The following is a 21,140-nucleotide window of genomic DNA, read 5'->3' as shown; positions in this document are numbered from 1 at the left end:
CAGTATCGATACAGTTTGGAGAATGTGCTGAAACGCTTCACGAGGCCTCATCTACCCATCACTACTTACAGGTTTCTTTGAAAAATACTTTCTTATATCCAGGTTCTTCCTTTGTGCTGCCATCCTCCTCTCCTCCTTGCAGGGCCTTGCAGCGCAGGTGTGAACAGGTGTTCTGGGAATCCATCCTACCCGACAAAACATCCTACCCAATGTTTCTGCGCAGACGCCGCGCATGCGCACAAAACCAACGCCGAAAAACTAAACAGAGCTCCCTGAAAGGCACAACCAATCACATTGGCCATAGTTGTCACATGATGTAGGAGCGAACGTAATTTAACTCTTTCTGCACCGCTGGGTGAATGAGACGTTAACAGATTGGGGGGGGGTTCTTTCTATCGGGTTTGTTTTTCTTTACTCGCAGAGATCAAGTTATTGGTGGGGACAATTCAATAATCGCTGGATATTGGTGGGGACATGTCCCTTCCGTCCATGCCAAATCTACGCCCTTGCTGTGTATACTCATGTATTGACAATAAAGCTCTTGAATCTTGAAAGACTTTCAATACTAGGCAGATGGGATGTATCACTATGAGGGTGGAGTGGAATAGTCCTCGTTGATAATACCTTTAATTTCCCTCTCACCTTTTGGCTTTTCAACACCACCTGATCAGCTGGGGGTAGATAAATTCAGCGTAATCCCATTGTCACTGCCAGCTTTCACCAGTATCTGAAAGCTTAATCCAACATATAATATAGCATGTAGTATAGCATTTTAGTCTCATTTATGATGACGATTCAGATTCGTTTTATAATTGTCTGTCTTGGTGTCCGGTTGCTCATGTTTTCATGAGCAACCGGTTGAGCAACAGTTGAGGCACTTTGCCTTTGGGAGGGGTTTCTGGCCGAGTAGAAAGCAGAGGAAACAGCCTCTTTGACAGTATTCAAAAGTTCGAGTGAGTGCACAGTGCCACACTTCCAGATCGTTTGACCTTCGTAACAACATTTTTGTTAAACATGGAATTGACAGCAGAAAGTCACTCCATTCCCCTATCTGACGGAAACAGCATACCCTTGATAGGACTGGGAACTTATGCAAATCCCCGCGAGGTAAGATTCATGATTTAATTGTATATTATATATTGTTGCGCATGTGTCGCGAAGCAAAAACTAAATTAATAAATAAACAATAGTGGTAGGATTTTTTTTTTTTTTTTGCTGTGACTTTTGAGTGCTTATTATTATTATGGTTGTTGTTGTTATTTTATTTTATACTATACATTACCTGCAGTACTTCTTTTTTTTTTGACAGACTCCTAAAGGAACTACATATGAATCTGTCAAAATTGCGATCGAAACGGGCTACAGACACATTGACGGAGCTTTGGTCTATTACAATGAACACGAAGTGGGGCAAGCAATAAGGGACAAAATAGCAGATGGAACTGTGAAAAGAGAGGACATCTTCTATTGTGGAAAGGTTTGCAAAGCAGACTTGTTCGTGTGAGTCTATACTGTGCGCCTTGACCGTTGAACTTTTTTTTTCTTTCTGTTTTTTTAGATAACATATGTAGGGGGTTCAATAGGACACAAACATTTTTCCTCCTTTTTTTCAAAAACGGATATGGAAGTTGAACAGTGCATCTACAAAAAACAACCAGAGTTGGCAAAAGTACACACATTCTGTACTTAAGTTACTTAAGTAGAAGTACATCTATTACTGTTCAAAACTACTCCAGTAAACGATGAAGTACTGATTCAACTTCTTTACTCAAGTAAAAGTAAAAACGTGCATGCTGTTTAGTAGCTGTTTGGAGGACATTTCTATTTCTGTTCAAAGCTAACCTTGGGCTATGTTAACATAATGATAAAATAATATTAGTAGATGGGAATACAAACTTTAGTCTAAGTTTTTTCCAATCTAAGTATACTCAGCTTGAATCTGAAGAAAAAGAAGTAAAATAAAAAATATATATCAGTCAATGGATCTAAGCATCATCAGCTAAAATCACAGTACACCAAACTAATCTCCAAAGTATTTTCATGTAGTCTTTAAATAGCCTCAGTTTGATTTGCATGTATCATAATATGTAAAAACACAATGTCGGCTCACTGACAAAAATCCGTTAAAGCAAATCCGTTAAGGCAAAAGTAACGAGCCTGTTTCACTACTGAAGTGCAGTATAGAAAATTGTATAAAATTGTAACAAATATTTGTGCTTTGTTACTTCCAACCTCAAGAGACAACTCTTGATAAAGTTCAGTGATGCATGAAGATCATCATGACTTTTAGAACTGGAACAACAAGTTCCATTAATAACAAATCCACAAAATCCTTATGTAGGTTATTCAGGGTGAAACAGGTTGTTTTATTTTTCTTCTAATTCATTGAAATAAATCCAGCACTATGATGGCAGGCACAGGTTTTGGTTGCACCATTCCTAGCATGCATGTTTCTAGATGAGGTTTAACATCTATATCGAGAATACATGAAAAATGCGTTTAGCAGGATTTCTCTGGGTGTAATTGTCGATGCCAACAAAAAATTAAAAGTTTAAAAATGTGTTTTTTCCTGTCAAAAATGGTGGCCAAAGTGACAAAAAAGTACAAATCCTTTAGTTATTTTAAAGTAAATAACTAATAATGCAAATAAGAAAAAAAGCCAATCAGAATATTACACCAATATTATTTCCCTGAACCACAAAATAAATAAGGAAGATAAAGTAAGTACATTTTGATTTGTACAACACCTTTCTAGACAAACATTACAAAGTCCTTCATGGCAAAAGTTAACCAAAAACGAGTCTAAAATGCTTTTTGCCTGTGAGAAACTTAAGAGGTATGGATAACATACAACTCGATAACATATTCATTTTTATGACTTACCTTTGAACCTTTAAAAAACAAATGCTGAATTCTGTAGCTTTTTTCTACATTTGTTAACTTTTCTTCTTTTCTTTTGAAGTTGTGGAACACATTTCATCCACCCGAGCTAGTACGACCTACTTTGGAGAAAACCCTGACGACATTACAGCTGGATTATGTTGACCTCTATATTATAGAACTGCCCATGGCTTTCAAGGTATGCATATATTCAAATAATACTAGAAAACTTAATAACAAGTTTTAAATTTTTACATTTGAATTTCATGAGGTTTTACTGCATCAAATGAAATACTATACTATACTGAACACTATAATTTTCTGAAGCCAGGAGATGGATTTTACCCCAAAGATGAGAGTGGGAAGTGGCTTTATCATGAAACGGACCTGTGTGCCACATGGGAGGTGAGACTTGGTGACCTGCTTATTCAAGAAAATTTAGTTTCAGTGATTTCCTAACATGTGTGAAGACAACATAACTGCTACAGAACAACAGTATTGGGTACACGCGTCCTGTAACTTATAGTTAAATGCAAAAAGATATGTGGTAAAAATCAGTGACAGCTTTTACAGTGTCTCAGTTTTACTGTTTCTGAAACAATTTAAAAGCTCACAAAGTTCAACGTTGACTATATTGTTTTATTATTGTGCTTTCCTATGTCTCTCAGGCTTTAGAAGCTTGTAAAGACGCTGGCCTTGTAAGATCTCTTGGGGTTTCAAACTTCAACAAGCGACAACTAGAGCTAATCCTTAACAAGCCGGGGCTGAAACACAAACCTGTGTCAAACCAGGTAAGTGGTACATTATTGAGCTAGCGGTTGTCTGGAAATAAGTTACTAAGTACTTATTTTCAGAATACTAAGTTCAAAAATCTTTGCGCTTTGCAGGAGGGGAGCTGTGCTTGCAGTTATCAATGTTCATCATGTTTTAGTTAGAAAGTCAGTCTAATTAATAATTAACTTCTGTTGCATAGCCATAAGGACATTTTAGAAACCATTGTTCAGTTAGATACATTTAAAGCTTTCTGAATGGAGTTATGCATCTAGAGGTGTCAGGAAGTACTTGTGTACTCTCTCTGTGTGTGCATGTGTTTTTTGTACTCCAAGTCCTCAAGTTGTGCAATAGAACTTGGCACAGAACTAAATTTTAGATGCTGGAAGATTGTTATCTAAACAAATATTTTGATGTCATCATGTTGCCCAGCAACACCTATAGTCGCAGGCAGAGCTTTAGGATAGATAGCTATCCCATGCCTCACATAGACCAGTTTGTGCTCATCAGAGTAAGGTCATTTTGTATGCATGCATAAAGTGGTGGCAGAAAAACACCAGAAATAAGCCAAGTATAACCAGTGCTTCAGGTTAGGTAGCTAGATTTGTTTAGTGCATATTGCATTTGCTGAACAGTCACCTCTGACTACTATTTTTGTCATCTGGTTTGGCAAGATATTGATGCCAAAAATAACCCCAAGTTATCACCTCCAGCTCCTGGAAAAGGAGCCTTCATTGCTGTGCTTTCCTATGTCTCAAAATGCAAAATCCTAACACCTCTGGCTGAAATGGAGCATGAAAGCTTCCACTGTGTTTTATAGATGAGTGTAAACACTCACTGTTGTACCTCTTTTCTGACCTCCTCAATACAAAGAGTGCTGACTACAAATTGAACATAAAATTTCACATTTGGATTCATCACTCCATAAGCCCTGTAGCCACTGATTTTCATCCCAGTTCTTACAATACAATACAATACAACTTTATTTATATAGCACATTTAAAACCGAAGGTACACCAAAGTGGTTCACAAAAAGGTTAAATATAAGATAAAAGGCTATAACAGAGTACAAACCCTCCCCAAAAGTACAGACAAAATAAGAAATAAAACATTAGAGCATAGTTTAGAAGATAAAATTACTGGGTAATCATAAATATAAGGTGGGGGTATTTATACAGTGGAACATTAGTACACTGTAAAATGTAATATTGTGTTTAATTAAAAATATTAAGTAGGCTGAACTCAATTTTTATCAATTTGTTATTAGAACTCGATTTAAATAAGTTACCAGTACTTTTTATGCAAAAACGCTGATAAACTCAATTTATTTGAGTAGTTGTCTTAACTTAGAAAAACTAAGTAAGCTGGAAGTTTTGCTTCTCAGTGCGGAAGGATGAAAGATGTGTTTTGAAAATGCCACGTGACTACCGTCCTCCTCCCTCCCGGATCAGTCCGTATGTTCACGGTGCATTTTTTATGGAATATGTTGAGCAAACCTGGAGAAGCGTCAGCTCAAGATATTATTGTTGTCATTGCTGTGGATCTTTACCTGATACACTGACTTGGTGAGTAAATGTTTACTCTTATTCAAACTGATTTTGTGGCTTCTCTTAGTTTAGCACCAGGTTTATAATCTTGCTAGCTAGTTAGTGTTAGCCTAGCGTTGCTGCTGCCGCTGGGCTCATGTTACTTAAAAATTAACACCACAGCCTTAAAAACCTCATATAAAACTATGTCTGTGAAATTTTCTGTTGATTATTTGAAATAAAAAAGTGAGCTAAGAGCCCAGACAAAATTCTTCGGGAGGTGCAGCTGTTGGGGGTGGGGTGGGGTGTGGGGGGTATTTTCAATCCATAGCCATAACTAACTAACTATATATATCATGTTTAACCTGAGTAGCAAAAGACCGCAGGGGGGTTGAAAACAATATGCCAGGAGTTGGCTGTGCTCCCGGACTCTATCAAGCCTTGACCTCCCGGTCAGCTATCCCGCTGGTGGATAACAGAGCTCTCCGAAAACGTGGAAGCACTTTTGCAAATATGTGATATTTCGATAAATTAAGTAGATATTTGAGCATTACACAGCTACATTCTCGCCTGAAAATATCTTAAAAGGCTATTTTGTGACCCAGAAAGGGTAGTCTGGAGAAAAGGAGGATGGCCGGCAATGGCGGTGGAGCGCGGCTAAAAAACTTATTACTTTTTCTGGGTCACAAAATAAACTTTTAAGATATTTTCAGGCGAGAATGTATCTGTGTAAAGTTCAAATATCTGCTCGATTTATCAAGACATCGCATATTTGCAAAAATGCTCTGACGTTTTCGGAGACGTCTATTTTTTTTTTCATGCTTTGTGGCAGCTTTTGAACATCTGTGGCATATATTAATGTCAAATCTAGCCTTTATTTAACAACATAAGCAAACTCTATGTTACAATGATTGCACAGCCATTAAGGATCAAATCAGTTTCTGAAAAATGTTCTGTTTTTTCTCCCTCTGCTTGCTTCTCACTGTCTTTGAGGCTCGGGACCAGCACTCCTGCTGTTGGACAGAAAGACATCAACTCAGTGGTAAGTATTTTGGTTTTCCAATATATTAGCAACTGTCAGTGACATTTATATTAATCGGGCTGAACTTTAATCATACTTTAGATCAGCCTGTTTTACTTAATTGTTTTATTTGTGCTTTGATTTGGGGAAGTTGTTTCTTTACTGATCTTTTCCTGTCTTCTGTTATTAGACTTGAGATATGACTGCACTATGCTGTTGCTGGTGACTCCAGTTAATTCTACAAGACATGCTGTGTAAGTAAACAAACAACAACAGTTTGGTCTGCATTTCTTGAAAGATCACATCCCCCAAACTTAGTTTAGAGGGTCTACACTGTATATAGTGAAGTCTGCAAGTTTTCTAACAGCAAAATTTGTTTTGTGCCCAAATCATTTTGCACATCATTAGAATGAAACTTATTGGCTATGTTTGCATAGCCCTTTTTAAAATGATGCTTTCATGACATTATTGTATGTTGGATGGTGGTCAGGGCTATCCAGACTGACAATTGGGACATTGAATGTCACCTCTCCAGTGGGGAGGGAGCCTGAGATTGTCTAAATTGGAGTCTGTTCTATACCAAATGCAGAAAAAAATGTTTTAAGAAAGCAATTAAGTTCATGTTCCAAAAAATATGATTGTTTGCTTGTAGGACACCAGGAGAGATGAGTCCTCCGTCACAGATGGTGTGGTCAGTGAAGATGGTCGCCTGCAGGTTCAAGCCCATTGCATCTCCAACCCACATCCACTGCCTTGAGGCGACTTTTGTTGTGATTTGGCGCTATATAAATAAAATTGAATTGAATTGAATTGCCACTGCACTTAAGGGAAGTTAAAGACTTTCTTCTGCACTTACATTTGGATCACCTCGATCCATGATAGTCGTTCAGGCAGTAATGCCTGGACTGGAAACAAGCCATCCTTAAAATAATACAACATTCCAGCTCCTGTGTTGGAATGAAAAACAAATGTGTTGTTTAAATTAGAGACTGCACTTGTGACAGAACAATAAATATTTTATTTTGATTATATAAGTAATGTAAGTACAAAACAAACTTGTGGTAGGCCTAAACTTATTTTCAGAATAATTACATCTGAGACTTTGTTTCATTGTAAGATTATAACAGTGATGGCAATATAATTGTTTGTTGTTCAGCAGAACAGTGTCCAGTATGTTGGCTGTTATACTTTGTTGTGTTTAAAAATAAAAGTTGGGCTGATTTTAACATCATTACAAAAAGTGTTGTTAATTATTTTTAATCATATTCATGGTACCACAAATTGTTTTTTCATTTAGTTGAACTTGAAATGTTTGTCAGTAGGTAAACAATTAGTATTGTACAGTCAGAAATATCAAGTTAGAATAGAATAGAATAGAATAGAATAATCCTTTAATTGTCCCACAAGGGGAAATTTGGTTGTAACAGCAGCCAAAAAGACACATATACAAACAAACAGTACACAGGACACAGAACAGAAACATACACAATTTTTCTTACATATTTACATTAAGGACAATGGTTACTATATACAGAGAGTACTGTACAGTTATTAAATTAAATATAAATAACTACAGATAAGAGGCGAACCAGGTTGTAGTGCGAATCGGTTGATTAACTTATTGCAGTTACAGTGCTGATGTAAACATCTATGTTTGTTGGGAGCAGTTCTGATTGTACAGTCTGACAGCTGCAGGGAGGAAGGACCTGTGGAAACGCTCCTTCATGCATCTAGGATGCAGCAGTCTGTCACTGAAGGAGCTCTGCGGTTCAGCAACATTTACATGCATGGGGTGGGAGACTCTGTCCATCAGAGATGTTATTTTGGCCAGAGTCCTTCTGTCTCCCACCACCTGCACTGGGTCCAGGGTGCATCCCAGAACAGAGCTGGCATTCCTGATGAGTTTATCCAACCTCTTCCTCTCAGCTGCAGATAAACCGCAGATAAAAAGTTATTCTTAATACTGCAGACTTGCAATGTATAAGTTGTCCTAACAGTCATCTTAAGTAAGCTTTACTTAGTTTTTTTGAGTTCTGGGAACTAACAAGGCTTTACAGTGTACTCAAAATGAGTAAGTTGCCCTAACTTGGTCATCTTAAGTAAGCTTGATCCAATTTTTTTGAGTTCTGGGAACAAATGAGCTTGTACAGAGTACTCAAAATAAATAAGTTGTCCTAATTTAGTCATTTTTAGCTAAGCTTTACTCAATTTTTTTGAGGCAACGAGTTTCCTTAGTTTTTTTGAGTTCTGGGAACTAATTAGACTTTACAGTGTAGAAGATAAATAAAATAAGGGTAAAACTATAGGGGATGTGAACTAACTAACTGAAAACACTCGGTAAGTTTTTAACTGAGATTTAAATGAATAGATGGAATCAGAGGCGTGAATAGCAGCAGGAAGATTGTTCCAGAGGCTCGGGGCTGCCAGGGCAAAAGCACGGTCACCTCTGGTCTTTAGCCGGGATCTAGGATGCACTAAGAGTAATTGTCTTGATGATCTTAGGGCTTTCCCAGGGGTATACGGACTAAGGCAGGGGTCGGCAACCTGCGGCTCTTTAGTCCTTATACTGCGGCTCCGCGTGGTTTGGGAAAATAAATTAGAAGTATTTAGCTGAAGTGTATTTTATTTATGTTAGTTCTTTTTAACTTGTAGTTCTAAATTGGAAGATTATTGTGATATTGAAATATAAAAATAAAATTATATTCTATTATTTTTTCATCGCTCAAAATAAGAGTCACACTCGCGGAAGCCGGTATACCCGCCGAAACGCCGTGCATTTATCGAGACTTTCAACCCCAGATAGGCCAATTATGGATCTTCGGATCCACATTATGTCAGCAGCTATTCTCCACCGTGAACTATGTTAAAGACAAACACCGTTCACGCCTGACAGATGACAGCTTACAGTCCTGCGTAAACTGACTTCGTACAGCCCCAATTTGCAGACGCTGTGAGCAGAGGTTCAGGAGCAGAAGTCCCATTGTAAACATACCACGGCAGACCCGACGATGTTTGCATGAACGCGCTTTTCAGCATCTCTATATTGTCCACTTTTCACACATGGTTGCTGTACGCATACAGCCGGCTATAGCTTTTCAGCTCACAGCCCGACATACACCAACAACAACACAACAGCACAGATAGCACAGACGTAAAGGCAGCGAGGCGTGATTGCGGGTGTCGCTCAGGTGCGTCCGCCTCCCCTGCAGGGGCACTACAGACCACGCCCCGCCGCACGCATTAACCAGGTAAAATACATATTTAGGCAGAATTTTGCAAAAATCTATTTTTCATTTTTCAGCAGCATAGTGCTTTTTTTCCAATTATTTTTTAAAAGTCAGGTCAAAGCTCCAACAGCCCAAAGGCGATATGAGGGTGGCGGCTGACAACAGTTTTTGTTTGCTACACGGATCATTTTAGTTCAGCTGGGTGTCTTTGCTTTTGTTATATTTCTTTAAGAGTTCAAAATGTGTTGATTACATAAATAAAATGTAATTTTCTCTGTAGCACTTCATGGATTTCATAAGCAACACACCTTAGTTGTTCAAACAAAGCATAAAGGTAAAAAACAATATTTACAGTGTTATCTTCATTTTAGATGTCAAAAAGTATTTGCGGCTCCCAGTGTTTTCTTTTGCGTGGAAACCGGGTCCAAATGGCTCTTTGGGTGTAAAAGGTTGCAGACCCCTGGACTAAGGAGTTCAGTGAGGTAGCACGGCGCAGTATTGACACAGTTCTTGTGTAATTTGGCACTATTCAGCCTTTTCTTCTTGCTTCTTTTCCTTAAGAATGGCTTCTTGACAGCCACCCTTCCACTGAGACCATTTCTGGTGAGTCTTCAACAAACTGTTGATGGATTAGTTGAAGGATGAGATACACCACTCAGGTCCCATATCAGATTTTTGATAGTTTTTCTGTTTTCTTAAGGACATAGCTTTCAGATGCTGTTCATCTGCTGTAATGTTTTTTTTCTTCTTCAAGCTTTTTTCTTTCTTTCTTCCACTTGTCCAGTTTCCTCACACCATACTGAGATATGCCAAGTTTCCAGCTAAAAGCTCTTTGCTCATCAAACCGTGTTATTCATGGCAGAGATTTAGATAAAAGATGTGGGAAGAAATTTTCTTTTACTACAGGATGCTAATAAGTCCCTAAAGAAACTGGTTCTTTCCTAACTTTTCTGTAATGTGTAGACTCGATGAGTCATTTGAATTAGCTGCCTTTTTGTGATTGAATGATTCATAGATCAGTGTTAGGTGTTTTAATAATCGTGATAAAAGAGTGAAAAAACAGCTAGTGCCCAAGGTAAAATTTTGTCTTCAGAAAGCCTGGAGAACTTGCTCAGGACCACTTACAAGAAAGTCTTTTTGGAAATATAATGAAATACTTGAGACTCGGGAAATGTACAGTACTGTATTTACCATAAGATCAGCAGCTAAATGTGCAAACCATTCTTCATTTTAAAAAGTAGTGTTTCAAGAGTGCTTTGTTACTCTATTGTGCAGCGGCAATTTATTAAAGTCAGAAGAAAGAATCTGAGGCACAACCAGCTGAAGACAACAACAATACAGGCTTTAGTTTCAGTCTTTGAATATTTGCGCATACAGCTAATGAACAATTCAACAGAAAGACTCAGATTTTAAACATATGCCCAATATGTTTTAACTAAATCACACACACACACAGCTGTGTTTTGATAGATATGTGAACATTGTATGGATAGGACATGGATATGTTGCAGAGGTATAGGAACAAAATGCAGGCAATGTGTACCGCCCAGAAATATGGGGAAAACTTCAACTTTATTTAAAAAGTAAGTTTACTGCCTGAAATATTATCAGTATGAAAGGACTGAACTTTGAATCAATGAAAGCATAACAGAGATAGGAAGTTATTATTTAAGTAACATGAACAATCAAGATGCACTTGGGAGTGTTGGTTCATAACACTCGCAAGGAATAAGCCAAGCTGTCTTCATCAGAAACAAATATATATGTGTATGTATACATTTGTGCTCTATCACAGGTTGAATGCCACCCCTATTTCACCCAGCCAAAGTTGCTTGAATACTGCCGGCAGAATGGTATCGTCATTGTTGGTTACAGCCCGCTGGGAACATCCAGAGATCCGTCTTGGTATGGGTCACACTCATTTTATGAGTAGCTAGTCAAGTTCTCAGCTTCTCTTGATTGATATTAAAATATCACTGTTTCAATAAAGGGTAAACCTAAAATGCCCCCCAATGCTGGAAGATGAGCTGCTGGTATCGATTGCCAAAAAGTACAACAAGACCACGGCTCAGGTGTGTCTGCGGTTCAATGTACAGAGAGGCGTGGTGGTCATCCCAAAGAGCTTCAGCCCTGCTCGCATAAAGGAAAACTTTGAGGTTTGTTTATAATTTTAGGTGTGTAGGTAGCAAAAAGTGCATTCTGAAAACCAGATGCATGGAATATAATCAGACTTATTTGCCAACGTTCCAGATATTCGATTTCTCTCTCTCTGACGCTGATATGAAGGCAGTTGAAGGGTTGAACAAAAGCATCCGCTTTGTGGAGCTTCTCATGTGAGTATAGTGCAGCTTGTGTCAAGTTTTGCTCCTTGAACAAACGGCTCCAATTAATATTTCTCTTTTCTGGCTCAACAGGTGGTCTGACCATCCAGAGTATCCATTTCATGATGACTTCTAGACATCACAGACAGCAACACATTGTTCTAGAGTGATTAAACTTGGCATCTTTACTTTGCTAAAAATAATATTTAATTGCTATTAGCTAATTAAAAAACTTAAATTTACAGCACACAATATAATACACTTCCTTGGGTAAAGGGTTCAACTGCTGAGCCGTGCTAATGAAGGTCTGCTCTCACAGATGTCTTTCGTTTTGTAAAAGTCTTACTGATAAGTTTTGAGTGACAAAACAAACAAACTTGGGATAGTAAATGTTTGCAAACTACAGAATAAAGATAAGGTGTGGCTAAATCAAAGCAAGACTGTTAACTAAGTATAGAAAGCTTCTGAATTGCTCAACCTGAATAACAGCTTTTAAAACTGAATTTGAATTAAATTTAGCAATTGAATGCTTTCAGTTTCACTTCTCATCATTCAGTTTTAGTTTTTAAATTCAGTTTTTGGGGTCATACATCCGGGTCCTTCGAGAAAACTGCACAATAATCCAGCACAAAGTTTGCCGTTTCAGTGATAGTCATATATCATACCATATCACTTCAAACAGAGGTGATCCAGTAATACTGCACTAATGAATTACACCAGGGGTGTCGAACTCCAGGCCTCGAGGGCCGGTGTCCTGCAGGTTTCAGATATCACCCTGGGTCAACACACCTGAATCAAATGATTAGTTTCTTTACCAGGCTTCTGGAGAACTTGGCTGTGTCCCAATTCAGGGTATGCACGCTTGAAGTACGCACACTACGCGTACTACGTACGGTGCGTACTACAAGTACGGGAAGTGTGGAAGTGAGAGGCTTGTGAAATGGGACGGTCTAGCCTTCGTCGCGCTGTTCAGGTTGCCTAGCAACCATGATACTAACCGCGAGAAATGTTTCATACAGCTTTGTGTGACAGAAATGAAGGAGAAAAAATGTTTTGTTGGTCATTCATTTTTGTCATGACATCACTTTGATTAGTTGAGACCACAGGACTGTAAAACATGATTGTTGGGCTTCATTTCTGTACTGAACAGTCATTTCAATATTAGTTAGTAAATAATAATTAGCTAATGTTATTCATGAGACTAAAGTCATCTCACTGTGGTAATGTTAATATAATATGGACAATATTATATGTATTGTCAGATTATATATATATATATATATATAAAAACACCCAGCACGCCCCTACGGGCGGTTTATCCTTCAAGCTCGGGTCCTCTACCAGAGGCCTGGGAGCTTGAGGGTCCTGCGCAGTATCTTAGCTGTTCTCAGGACTGCGCTCTTCTGGACAGAGATCTCCGATGTTGTTCCCGGGATCTGCTGGAGCCACTCGCCTAGCTAGGGAGTCACCGCACCTAGTGCTCCGATTACCACGGGGACCACCGTTACCTTCACCCTCCACATCCTCTCGAGCTCTTCTCTGAGCCCTTGGTATTTCTCCAGCTTCTCGTGTTCCTTCTTCCTGATATTGCTGTCATTCGGAACTGCTACATCGATCACTACGGCCGTCTTCTTCTGTTTGTCTACATATATATATATCTACATATATATATATGTATATATATATATATGTATATATATATATATAGCAGCTGGATAGCGTAGTGGTTAAACTACACGCCTTTGGAGCAGAAGATCGCAAGTTCGATTCCTGCCTGGGGCGTCTGTATCCAGTAAGGGTCCTAAGGCTAGACCCCCTATGCTAAAGTGAGCCTACCGCAGACATGAGCGAGACAGATAAATATGAAGGCATGCCGGCTCGGACGTCGCCCGGATCAACAAGGTCCGCGTCAGGTGTTGAGGAACCAGGGCACCCTGACGACAAGTGGGCTACTGGAACAAGAAGGCATCGGTGGGCAAGAGACGAAAACAGGGCGTTGTTGGAATGCTACTACGCAAGTAACCCTGGCGGAAGGGGTTACATGAATAGGATGAGGGACCTATGGATTCTTCGATACCCAACATCCACAATGACGGCGAAACAACTAGTAGCTCAGTGTTCCAACATTCGAAAGAAGGGACTGCTCTCACAGCTAGAGATTGACGAGGTACAACATAAATGCTACGGCAAGGAGGAGTCAGGACGCCAGGTCAGGGGGGAGATATCATCACCCCCACCCGAGATTGGGTACATAGCCCCAAGTGCGATAGGAGAAGGATCGTTGAGTGCGAGAGGAACTGACCTGAAAGATAGGATCATGGCCAAGCTTGAAACCTGGGTCCCCCGCCGGTTACCAAGATTACGTGAAGTACCCTCAGAAGGTCTTAGATGTTAATGCAGCACTACGGACGATACCTACAACCACGATTACCGACACTAACAAGCTGATCTACACTACGGCAGCAGTGATCAGTGAGATGCTTGGCTACAAGTTGAACAGCCACAAGTACCCTCCATGGAGAAGGAGGCTAGAGGGCAAGATCAAAGTAGCACGAAGGGAGGTTAGCCAATTAACGGAGTTGCAGAAAGGTGCGACAAAGAAGGTGCATAAGAAATACAGCAAGCTGTCCATACCTGAGGCCTTGGAAACTGCCAAGCAAAGACTCACAGCCTTGGCCAGCCGCTTGAGGAGGTACACCAGAGAGATAGAAGGCAGGAGAATAAACCAGCTGTTCTCCACAGAACCAGCAAAGGTGTACTCTCAGTGGCAAGGGAACAATAACAGAACAGCACTACCAAGGCTGGAGACGGAGCAATACTGGAAGAGCATATGGGAGAAAGACACAACCCATAACGGCAATGCTCAGTGGCTAGTGGATCTGAGGGCCTCCCTGAACAGGGTCCAGTAACCATTACAGTGGCAGATATCCAAGAAAGGGTCTCCAGTATGAAGAATTGGACAGCACCAGGCCCCGACATGGTTCACGCCTACTGGCTGAAGAAGCTGACTGCACTCCACGAGCGTCTGGCAGCACAAATGAACCAGCTGCTAGTTAACGAGAGACACCCGGAATGGCCGAAGGTCGGACGGTCCTGATCCCCAAGGACCCCAAGAAGGGACCGGTCCCATCCAACTACCGACCAATAACCTGCCTCAGTACTACATGGAAGCTCCTGTCAGGCATCATATCGGCTAAGATGAACAGGCACATGGGTCAATACATGAGCGGGGCACAGAAAGGGATTGGCAAGAATACCAGAGGCGCAAAACACCAGCTACTGGTAGACAGAACAGTCAGCCGAGACTGCAAGACCAGACTGACCAACCTGTGCACAGCCTGGATTGATTACAAGAAGGCCTATGACTCAATGCCCCACAGCTGGATACTGGAATGCCTAGAATTGTATAAGATCAACAGGACCCTAAGAGCCTTCATCAGGAACTCAATGGGGATGTGGCACACAACACTAGAGGCCAACTCCAAGCCCATAGCACAAGTCACCATCAAGTGCGGGATCTACCAAGGAGATGCTCTGTCCCCACTGCTGTTCTGCATAGGCCTGAACCCCCTCAGTGAGATCATTAACAAGACTGGCTACGGATACCGACTACGGAACGGAGCGGTTGTCAGCCACCTCCTGTACATGGATGACATCAAGCTGTATGCCAAGAGTGAATGAGACATCGATTCACTGATACACACTACCAGGCTATACAGCAATGACATTGGAATGTCATTCGGACTGGAGAAGTGTAGTCGGATGGTAACAAAGAGAGGGAAGGTAGTCAGAACTGAGGGGATTGAACTACCAGAAGGCAACATTGCAGACATAGAGGACAGTTACAAGTACCTGGGGATCCCGCAAGCGAATGGGAACCATGAAGAGACCGCTAGGAAAGCTGCAACCACCAAGTACCTGCAGAGGGTCAGGCAAGTCCTGAGGAGTCAGCTGAACGGTAAGAACAAGATCCGGGCCATCAACACCTACGCCCTGCCCGTGATCAGGTACCCTGCTGGGGTAATAGGCTGGCCAAAGGAGGAGATAGAAGCCACTGACATAAAGACAAGAAAGCTCCTTACCATGCATGGAGGGTTTCACCCCAAGTCCAGCACCCTGAGGCTGTACGCTAAGCGGAAGGAAGGGGGCCGGGGACTGGTGAGTGTCAGCACCACAGTCCAGGATGAGACAAGAAACATCCACGAATACATCACGAAGATGGCCCCAACTGACAGCGTGCTCAGTGAATACCTCAGGCAGCAGAAACCCAAGAAAGAGGAGGAAGGCGAGGAACCATCATGGAAGGACAGGCCCCTGCACGGTATGTACCACCGGCAGATAGAGGAGGTGGCTGATATCCAGAAATCCTACCAGTGGCTGGACAAAGCTGGACTGAAAGACAGCACAGAGGCACTAATCATGGCAGCACAAGAACAAGCTCTGAGCACAAGATCCATAGAGGCTGGGGTCTATCACACCAGGCAAGACCCCAGGTGCAGGCTGTGTAAAGATGCCCCAGAGACAATCCAGCACATAACAGCAGGGTGCAAGATGCTAGCAGGCAAGGCATACATGGAACGCCATAACCAAGTGGCCGGCATAGTGTACAGGAACATCTGTGCCGAGTATAACCTGGAAGTCCCGAGGTCAAAATGGGAGATGCCCCCAAGGGTGATGGAGAATGACCGAGCTAAGATCCTGTGGGACTTCCAGATGCAGACGGACAAAATGGTGGTGGCTAACCAACCGGACATAGTGGTGGTAGACAAACAGAAGAAGACGGCTGTAGTGATCGATGTAGCGGTTCCGAATGACAGCAATATCAGGAAGAAGGAACACGAGAAGCTGGAGAAATACCAAGGGCTCAGAGAAGAGCTCGAGAGGATGTGGAGGGTGAAGGTAACGGTGGTCCCCGTGGTAATCGGAGCACTAGGTGCGGTGACTCCCAAGCTAGGCGAGTGGCTCCAGCAGATCCCGGGAACAACATCGGAGATCTCTGTCCAGAAGAGCGCAGTCCTGGGAACAGCTAAGATACTGCGCAGGACCCTCAAGCTCCCAGGCCTCTGGTAGAGGACCCGAGCTTGAAGGATAAACCGCCCGCAGGGGCGTGCTGGGTGTTTATATATACATACATGAGCTTGAACTCTGGGTCAAAGATGCAAGTAGCAGTTATTTACAGGGAGTGCAGAATTATTAGGCAAATTTGTCCACATCTTCCTCTTCATGCATGTTGTCTTACTCCAAGCTGTATAGGCTCGAAAGCCTACTACCAATTAAGCATATTAGGTGATGTGCATCTCTGTAATGAGAAGGGGTGTGGTCTAATGACACCAACACCCTATATCAGGTGTGCATAATTATTAGGCAACTTCCTTTCCTTTGGCAAAATGGGTCAAAAGAAGGACTTGACAGGCTCAGAAAAGTCAAAAATGGTGAGATATCTTGCAGAGGGATGCAGCAGTCTTAAAATTGCAAAGCTTCTGAAGTGTGATCATTGAACAATCAAGCGTTTCATTCAAAATGGTCAACAGGGTCGCAAGAAGCGTGTGGAAAAACCAAGGCGCAAAATAACTGCCCATGAACTGAGAAAAGTCAAGCGTGCAGATGCCAAGATGCCACTTGCCACCAGTTTGGCCATATTTCAGAGCTGCAACATCACTGGAGTGCCCAAAAGCACAAGGTGTGCAATACTCAGAGACATGGCCAAGGTAAGAAAGGCTGAAAGACGACCACCACTGAACAAGACACACAAGCTGAAACGTCAAGACTGGGCCAAGAAATATCTCAAGACTGATTTTTCTAAGGTTTTATGGACTGATGAAATGAGAGTGAGTCTTGATGGGCCAGATGGATGGGCCCGTGGCTGGATTGGTAAAGGGCAGAGAGCTCCAGTCCGACTCAGACGCCAGCAAGGTGGAGGTGGAGTACTGGTTTGGGCTGGTGTCATCAAAGATGAGCTTGTGGGGCCTTTTCGGGTTGAGGATTGAGTCAAGCTCAACTGCCAGTCCTACTGCCAGTTTCTGGAAGACACCTTCTTCAAGCAGTGGTACAGGAAGAAGTCTGCATCCTTCAAGAAAAACATGATTTTCATGCAGGACAATGCTCCATCACACGCGTCCAAGTACTCCACAGCGTGGCTGGCAAGAAAGGGTATAAAAGAAGAAAAACTAATGACATGGCCTCCTTGTTCACCTGATCTGAACCCCATTGAGAACCTGTGGTCCATCATCAAATGTGAGATTTACAAGGAGGGAAAACAGTACACCTCTCTGAACAGTGTCTGGGAGGCTGTGGTTGCTGCTGCACGCAATGTTGATAGTGAACAGATCAAAACACTGACAGAATCCATGGATGGCAGGCTTTTGAGTGTCCTTGCAAAGAAAGGTGGCTATATTGGTCGCTGATTTGTTTTTGTTTTGTTTTTGAATGTCAGAAATGTATATTTGTGAATGTGGAGATGTTATATTGGTTTCACTGGTAAAAATAAATAATTGAAATGGGTATATATTTGTTTTTTGTTAAGTTGCCTAATAATTATGCACAGTAATAGTCACCTGCACACACAGATATCCCCCTAAAATAGCTAAAACTAAAAACAAACTAAAAACTACTTCCAAAAACATTCAGCTTTGATATTAATGAGTTTTTTTGGGTCCATTGAGAACATGGTTGTTGTTCAATAATAAAATTATTCCTCAAAAATACAACTTGCCTAATAATTCTGCACTCCCTGTATTTATCGCCCACTTTGCGCCAGAAAGAGGAAACCAGCGGATGTCGCGTTAAACAACAGCAGCACGTTTAAGCTTGATCAGCTGTTGTTAGAATTTATTTAACATTAATTTCTAGTATCAGCTGATGTTTGCTGGAGCCACAGCTGTAAAGCTGCTGGTCATGATATCGGTTTGGTTATCTGGTGAGAGGGAAACATGCAGATGAAACCAGGAGATGTCCTTACTGAATCATCAGAGCTGAACAGGTGATGGAGAAACAGGTTTACCTTTTAGGTGACATGGATGAGTTGAAGGGAAGTTATGAGCTGTTTCTGAGAGACAAATAACACCAGCATCCTTTTCTACGTAGCTGACAGCTGGTAACTGTGCAGGGGCGGGTCTAGCAAATTTTTGCCAGGGGTCCATGTAGGGCATTAACAGGGAAAGGGGGGAACAAGGAAATAGTTTTCTTTGTTATTCTCATTTAAAATGTCTCGCTTTTAAAAAAAATAATTATCTGAGTCTTAAAACAAACAACTGATAGATTGATACATCTATACCATCAGAACAGTGTACATCACTGTCACAACAGTGTTTATTTTCATTCAAAGGCTTTATGATTTTTCCTATAATGGTGGGCTCTAGTCAAAATGCCCGGGACGATTTTTTTGTCCCAGTCCAGCTCTGTATGCAGCTCATCTGCAGTCTGGTGTTACCTACATCTTCCTATTCAGAAGGCAGAATTTCCAAGTTCTGAGTACAATCAAAAGCACCACGACTGCAGTTTTTGTGTTGGATGTAAAAAGCAGGCTCGAATCATGGCGGCGGTCAAAGGTGGTCCAGGCGTGGGATTTCTCTCGTGGAAATGTGCACATTATTTTTTCCTTTCTATTGGTAGGTGGCACAGTGCACTTGTGGCAAGTAAGCAAGCTAGAAGACTGGCAGTCTGGCTGGGTATCCAGTTACGGAAGCAACACATTAACAAGAGAAGTCTGAGTAAAACCAAAGTTACTTTCCCTAGTAACTAGTTACTTTGAAAGTAACGAGTAACTTGAAGTAACTGAGTTACTTTTTTAGAGAAGTAACTAAGTAATGTAACTAAGTTACTAATTTAAAGTAACTTACCCAACACTGGTCACGATGTGTTTCATCCATTTCATAGGCTGGTTTGCCTGCAATAATGCCAAATAATTAGCAACTCTATAAATAGAAGGTAGTTCTGCAAAATCACTCAGTAGGATGTTTGTTCTAATTTGCTATGACCTCAGAGTGCATTGAAAATAAAACTAATAGGCTATAAAGAGTGATATGAACATATTTAGAACTTACCGGAATGAAAATGTCTGGAGCACACCAACAGATATTTGCCATGCCACCGACAGGCTGTAGATAACAAAGAAAAATACAGATCTTTGGTGGAAAACTGCATGGCAGAACTCGTTAAGCGTGCTGTAAAAAAGTCAGGCAAAGTCATCAGTCTGGAAAGAGTTTCAGACATCTACAACCGGCATACCAACAACATCTGGGATAAAATCAAGGATGAAATTGATAAAATCCCCTTAGAGAAGTTCGAAAACTTCCATAAGGTGATTTTCAAAGCCCTGTGTAAAGAGTTTAAAAATACAGGATTAGTTTTGCTAGCCTTGGAATTAAATCAGCCAGCAATCGAAAATATGATTGCTGAAATTTTCATAAAGGAGGCAGCCAAACTATCGAAGAAACCAAGTTGCATACATCGGTTTTTCTCATCTATAGGCCGACTGTTTTGTTTCACCAGGAAACAAAACAAGGCTGATGTAATGTAAAAAAAAATCGTGATATCAACTGAAACCGTTTCTGGAAAACGAATTGGAAAGTTTAAATTGGCTAGTTTTAAATGATATACTTAAGAAAACCCTTTGAACGGTCGCGTGCACAAAAAAAAGCGCATAGGTCTTATCCGCCGCAAGGATTAATAGACGTCTAAAACTTAACTTGGAAAAGTTAAACTAGGCCTGGTCCGCCGCAAGGACCCGCGCGTGTAAAGAAACAAGAGTGAATATATGTGTTTTGTGTATGTCATTTTCTGTCTGTTGGAAGTAAACTAATTTTACAGCACAATAAGCTGCTGAGTTGCTTCCAGTTGTTATTGTTATTTTATTTGCTGTAAGATGCTGAAGTACTGGTGACAAAGGAGAAGTAGGTTGGGCTCCGTCCCGTAAAACTGACACCGCTCCGCGGAGTAGCCCGGACTAGAAGGGCGTGTCAGCAACCACTCCTGAGTCTCATACCAGAGAAAGCTCTGCAGTTGTGTTGTAACAATGGGTAATCAGCCCACCAAAACTCACTGCTGACGAGCAGTGGTTAGAAAAAAAAATGTCCAGGCGCCGGACAAATTAGTGCTTGTAGATGGAGAAAGCCTAAGAAAACAAAACGTCCCACTATACATTCACCCATATCAGGAAGAACATAATAATCCCTCATCAAGTAAAAGATTAGAGATCAAAGTTTAAAAAGGGCTGGATACAGACCCAACTTAATACACATAAATACAAGAGGAATGCATAGTGGAATAAACAAAGGGTTAAATTAAATTAGAGCTTATGTATTCAAACTAATAATAGGAAGGATAACAACCTGTAAATTGGTACTAACAAATGAAACAAAATTGGGAAGACAACCAAGCTGAACGAATAGAATAA

The 21,140-nt window shown here is 41.1% G+C and overlaps 1 protein-coding gene across 1 annotated transcript; it reads left to right on the top strand.

Annotated features, from left to right (window-relative positions):
• The first annotated feature begins 899 nt into the window (after positions 1-899).
• LOC109194203 (3-oxo-5-beta-steroid 4-dehydrogenase) lies at positions 900-12,276 on the top strand. Its single transcript, XM_003445144.5, has 9 exons — positions 900-1,107; positions 1,310-1,477; positions 2,963-3,079; positions 3,208-3,285; positions 3,549-3,671; positions 11,221-11,330; positions 11,416-11,581; positions 11,676-11,758; positions 11,840-12,276. The coding sequence occupies exons 1-9, from the start codon at positions 1,015-1,017 to the stop codon at positions 11,880-11,882; spliced, it is 981 nt and encodes a 326-aa protein (XP_003445192.1). The 5' UTR covers positions 900-1,014; the 3' UTR covers positions 11,883-12,276.
• Positions 12,277-21,140: the final 8,864 nt, after the last annotated feature.

Source organism: Oreochromis niloticus, linkage group LG17 (assembly GCF_001858045.2).
Source record: "Oreochromis niloticus isolate F11D_XX linkage group LG17, O_niloticus_UMD_NMBU, whole genome shotgun sequence".
Taxonomy (NCBI): domain Eukaryota; kingdom Metazoa; phylum Chordata; class Actinopteri; order Cichliformes; family Cichlidae; genus Oreochromis; species Oreochromis niloticus.
The sequence above is the reverse complement of the archived record's forward strand: the minus strand, read 5'-3'. Positions and strand labels throughout refer to the sequence as shown.